A 5,869-nucleotide genomic window follows, 5' to 3' on the forward strand; every position below is an offset into this window, starting at 1 on the left:
TATCTAGAGAAAAAGAATTGCTTAGAAAACGTGAAGAAAATCTGCACTGCCCCATACAGCCTGCTAGTCACACGAAGTGCCCCAGCCTGACGCGAGAGCCGCCCTGCGGTGTCTAACGTGAAAAGGAGGGAGAGTGTTTTTCTTCCTCCTGCGCTTGCTCATTAGGCCCCAGGGCTGCCAGGTCTTCCCCCTGTCACTGGCCGCATAGCAGGTCTGGGGACTCCACACACTATTTGCACATCCCTGGCCTGGTGCCTTGCACAGTTACTGTTCTTTCCAGCTGAGCACGGGGAAGGCTGGTTGGCATCGGTGGGGCTGGGCCCAGGCCAGACTGCCAGTCCAGTGCCCCCACGTGTACCCTGTGGGTTCACAGCATTCCCCACCTCCTCCCCGCATCCTGCTTCAAGGATGAGTGAGTAATAGCCACATATGCGCTGGGAAGGAGGAAGTGCAGACGGGCTGGGCCGGACTCTTGCTTCTTGTTGCCAGAGTGGGGACAGGCACTGGCTGCCTGTCTCAGCCCTCAGACCCTCTCAATCATAACGGGCTTGGGTACCCCAGGCGGGGCATTTATTGAAAATATTCAGGCCCTTTGATGCAGAAATTGCACTTCAGTAAGTCTGGTGTAAGAGAGCAAGAATTCCTGTCCCCATTCAAGGTCCTTCTAGCTGGACTACGAATCAAATTGACAAGAGACAGATCAACGGAAAATCAAACTTAACTTTGTACATACGGGGAATCCACGCAGGCAGGGCAATTCCAAAGACGGGCAAAACGAGGCCAAATGTCATCCTGAACTAAGGTAGGGATGTGGGCCGTCAGAGGGAAGGAATGCAGATGTTGGGTAATGAGCTGTTTGCCCTGCCACGCAGATGGGCCACTCAGATAGAACTGATCTCTGGTACTAACCCTCATTCTAGGACAGACCCCCAATTTAGATTCTTCTAGGTAGTTAAAAGGAGGGGCAAAAGTTTCTCTTGAGCCCGCAGGGTCTCTGCTGCCTTCAGTTCAAAATAATCTCCATACCCATCTTGGGGTGGCCTGCCCTCGGCCGTGACACTAGGTTAAGGAACAATAAAAAGGGAGGTGGTGGGGTGTAGCAAAGATTTATTCATTAGCATCCTCGTCACGTCAATAATCGATAAAAACTGGAAATATCAATACCCAAAAGTGGGCAATCTATAAAACAGTATGTTATACAGTTACTTAAATTGAAGTTTCCAAAGGTTGTTTTTTTTTTTTTTAAAGATTTTATTTATTTATTTATTTGACAGACAGAGACACAGCGAGAGAGGGAACACAAGCAGGGGGAGTGGGAGAGGGAGAAGCAGGCTCCCCACTGAGCAGGGAGCCCAACCCGGGGCTCGACCCTAGGACCCTGAGATCATGAGCTGAGCCGATGGCAGACGCTTCACTGACTGAGCCATCCAGGCGCCCCAGGAAGGGGCCCATCTTGTTCATCGCCTCATCCCGGAACACAGAACAAGGCCAAGCACGTGGAGCTGTACGTTCATGTTTGACCACCCACCGTCAGGAGCAGGTTAGAACACAAAGCTCAGCCCTTTTCATAAAAGGCGAATCTCAAAAATGGTACCAAACCAGGCGCCTGGGTGGCTCAGTCGGTTAAGCGACTGCCTTCGGCTCAGGTCATGATCCTGGAGTCCCGGGCTCAAGTCCCGCATCGGGCTCCCTGCTCAGCCGGGAGTCTGCTTCTCCCTCTGACCCTCCTCCCTCTTGTGCTCTGTCTCTCATTCTGTCTCGCAAATAAATAAATAAAATCTTTAAAAAAAAAAAAATGGTACCAAACCCAGGCCTAGTTGTGGTTTTATAAAATAAGCACGGGACTTTTGACCTTAAACTGGAAGCCACACAGGCTCCAGCTCCAGCTTTCTCTCTCCGGGAGAGAAAGCAAACAAGGGTTGCAGCTTTCACACTTGGCCTTCGTTCCCACCTGCAAAGAACTGAATGCAGCTGTTGATGAGTGAAAAAGAGTTTTTATTTCCTTGTGCGAAAGAACATTCCAAGTTAGGCTAGTCAGTCACACTGGGGCGAGTCCTTCTCACACAAGAGACGGGGGTAGAATAAGTACTTTAAGTCGTACTTAGTCTGGGCTAAGCAGTAAGCAATCTCCTTGTCACACTTGCACAAGAGCTCCTGGCATTTGTTCCCCGCTGGTCCTGGAAGAAGTGGGGAAACTGAGTTAGAGCAGGGCCTCTCAGAGACTTGACAGTAAACACTAGGGAAGCCAAGAAGCTGGAGGCAGGGAGGGTGGTAAGTTGCATCTACCTGACGCTTGGCAATTTACCACGTGATCTCCATCCTGGCAAATTCCGGGGAGACGGGGGATGGGGGGGAGGCGGGGCGGGGGGGGCGACATTGGCCCGGTTTTACGGAAAAGAAACCTGAAGTTGCCAGGGAAGTGTTTTCAGATGGAAAAGTCCAAAGTCCATGCGACCTTCTGGCTTCTCTTCCGCATCAACATTACACTACCTCCCCGGAGGATCCGTGCAGATAAGCAGTAGGTGCCTGGGAACGATCCAGGGCGCTTTTTTGGAGTGCCTGCTCTGCTACTTCCTAGCTAGGTGACCTTGCCCAAGGTTTCTGAGCCAAGTCCTCACTGGAAACATGGGTCACGGAGAAGCCCATGTAGGGCGCCCAGCAGCGGCTTGGCAAGGGACGGGCACTCGGTCAATGTCGGCTCCGCCTGCATCTCTCTGCCTTCCTTCTCCACGTCTCTTCCCCCTGCTCCTTCAAGAGCGTATTCCATCTTCCCCTTCCAGCCTGAGCCTGCCTTGTAGAGACGCAGAGGGCGCCACCCGAAGGTCAGTCTCCGCCTTGGCAGTAATCCCACCATTGGAGATTCACTGCTTGGGGTTAGAAAGATTCCCTGATCTTCAAGTGGTATTTTACTAATCTAGAAGGCATGATGCCTGAAACAGCTTTGGAAATCCCACCTAACCATGCCACCCACTGCCTCTTAGTGTGGGCTTTTAATTATTCACATACATGTAAATACAAAACCCACCCACCATTGAATCCTTCCAAATTGCCTCCAGAGGCAGAGTGAAGCACCAGCTTTGGAGTTAACCAGCTCGATCAGGGATGTAGCAGCTCTGTGCCTTTAGACACATCACTTCATCCCTTCTAGGTGTCTCCTCAGGGCAACACAGGGATACTAATAGTACCTACTTCTAAGGGCTGCTGGGAGATCGAAAAGACACCCAACAGATCAGTTTACCCAATGGGTAAAATGCAGGGCATACAGTAGACACTCAGTAAGCTGGAGCCGACCTCCTTCGGCAGCCAGCCACTCTTTAAGGATCCTCTCATGTTCCTTGGAGGGGCGCCTGGGTGGCTCAGTCGGTTAAGCGTCTGCCTTCGGCTCAGGTCATGATCCCAGGGTCCTGGGATCGAGCCCCGCATCAAGCCCCGCATCGAGCCCCGCATCGAGCCCCGCATCGGGCTCCCAGCTCCACGGGAAGCCTGCTTCTCCCTCTCCCACTCCCCCTGCTTGTGTTCTCTCTCTCTGTGTCAAATAAATAAAATCTTACAAAAATTTAAAAATCCCCTCGTTTTTAAATAGTAAGTCAATTATTAAATAAGTTATAATTTAATTATATTACATGGTATTAAACTACATTAAACAAATTTAAAAATAAATAAAAAATTAATTCTATCATTGCCATAAGTAGAAAACGAAAATCTTATACCATAAATTAAGAAACTGGTCGAAAAACAACAAAAACCAGTGGAGGTAAATTTCTAATATTAAAGGCTAGTTAGATGATATTGCCTCCCTAAAGGCTATAAGCCCCAAATCGGGGTGTCTTGGTTAAAAGCAGGGAGATTAGCAAGTGTAAGAGAGGTTTAACCTTTCCAGCTGTCCAACCATCCCACAACAGACGCTTAATCCTTGCCTAACTGGAAAAATTAATAGAGAACCGAAAGAGAACATTTTTCTCATATAAATTCATCATGAAGCTTCCCAAACTCTAGAAAACTACTGGAAGGGAGGACCAAACACAAACACCCCCCAAATCCAAAAGCCTCTGTTTAAACGCTTGCAAAATGCCTTGGTTATAATTCATTAAATCAATAACAAGAGGTCAGGACGACGGACGCCAGGCTTTATTGTGCATTTATGCAGAACCAGGCACCGAGCAAAGGGCTTCATGGTCCCCATCTCACCCAGCCCTCAGGGCTGTGCCACAGGGCACCCCAACCTTCCAGAGGAGAAATCCAAGAAGGGGCGAGAAGACTAGGACCCCAACTGGGTCTCGTGACCCGTCTGCAGGAAGGGAATGGTGCAAGGACTCAGGACACGCCCACCCTTGCAATTCATGTTTGTAACACAGCATTCTTTAATAGGGTTTTAATGACATGAGAAACAGCTTATACTTCGGCAAAAAATAAAGGGTACAAAACATACTGCCGTATTTTTTTTTTACACTTGATCTTAGCCGAAAGGCCGAGAAGCGATGCCAGGTATTTTTTTAATGATGCACTTGAAAAAGATAGGGAAAACACCAGAAGGTTAGTCAAGGGGTTGTCTGTATAGTATCAATGGGACCCTCTTGCTCTGACATCATCACCCACCACTCTCATCTAGGTGACTCCGCTCCAGCCTCACCATCCTCCTTGAGCTTCTTGGACCACCCAGACATTCATTCCTGCCTCAGGGCCTTTGCACTGGCTGTTCCTATCATCTCTTTACATGGCTCCTTTCACATTCCCCAGGTCTCTGTTTCAGTGGCATTTTATCACTGCTTCTCTGGCCCCAGACCATTCTATATAAAAGAGTATCCCTTACCTTGCTCCCCTGCATTTTTTTATTGCGGTGAAATTCCCAAAACAAAATTTACCATTTTAACGTGCACAAGTCAGCGGCATTTAGTACCTTCACAGTGTTGTGCAACCATCACTCCTCTCTAGATCCAAAATATTTCTATCACTCCAAAAGAAACTTCATACCCATTAAGAAGTCACTCCCCATTAGGGCACCTGGGTGGCTCAGTTGGTTAAGCGACTGCCTTCGGCTCAGGTCATGATCCTGGAGTCCCGGGATCGAGCCCCGTGTCAGGCTCCCTGCTCGGTGGGGAGTCTGCTTCTCCTTCTGACCCTTTCCCCTCTCATGCTCTCTCTCACTCTCTCTCCCTCCAATAAATAAATAAAATCTTTAAAAAAAAAAAAAAGAAGTCACTCCCCATTTCCCCTCACCTGAGTCCCACTGATCTCTTCGGGCAACCACTAATCTGCTTTCCATCTCCATGGATTTGCCTATTCTGGACATTTCATAAAAATGGAGTCACACAGCATGTGACCGTTTGCGTCTGGCTTCTCTCTCTTAGCATCACGTTCTCAAGATTCATCCACGTTGTAGCAGGTATGATGCTTCACCTACTTTATTTTCCAACCCAGTACTTATAACAGCAATGAGCACAGACACTATAATCCCACCCTCCTCCTTTTAGACTACAGAATCTTGTTTCTCCATCTTGCCCAAAACCTAGCATGGAGCCTGACACAGAAGAGATTCTCAATAATATCTGCTGGGAGGACGATAGGATAGCCATACGCTGTTTCCAATCCTCATACAAACCCGGCACCTAAATTTTATTATTCTCATTTTACAGATGAGGAAAGCAGAGCTCAGAGGGATTCAGTAACTTGTCCAAGATCACAACACTAAGCAGGGAGGGGAACCAGGATTCCAGCCCAGAATCAGCTGACCCAACACCTATACTGACCTTGTGCTCCAACCCAAAGTTTCTTCCTTCCTTCCTTCCTTCCTTCCTTCCTGCCTTCCTGCCTTCCTTCCTTCCTGCCTTCCTGCCTTCCTGCCTTCCTGCCTTCCTGCCTTCCTGCCTTC

General features: G+C 48.7%; 1 protein-coding gene across 1 annotated transcript in view; it reads right to left on the bottom strand.

The window, feature by feature from the left end:
- Positions 1 to 1,404: 1,404 nt before the first annotated feature.
- The window catches only part of LOC118021946 (group 10 secretory phospholipase A2-like), a 15,617-nt gene continuing 11,152 nt past the window's right edge, over positions 1,405 to 5,869 (bottom strand). The window contains exon 4 of the mRNA XM_035022439.1: positions 1,405 to 2,177. Within this exon, the coding sequence (XP_034878330.1) occupies positions 2,035 to 2,177 (143 nt within the window). The 3' untranslated portion in view covers positions 1,405 to 2,034. The remainder of the gene's footprint in view (positions 2,178 to 5,869) is intronic.

This window comes from Mirounga leonina, unplaced genomic scaffold (assembly GCF_011800145.1).
Source record: "Mirounga leonina isolate KUSES-001 unplaced genomic scaffold, KU_Mleo_1.0 Mir_175, whole genome shotgun sequence".
NCBI lineage: Eukaryota > Metazoa > Chordata > Mammalia > Carnivora > Phocidae > Mirounga > Mirounga leonina.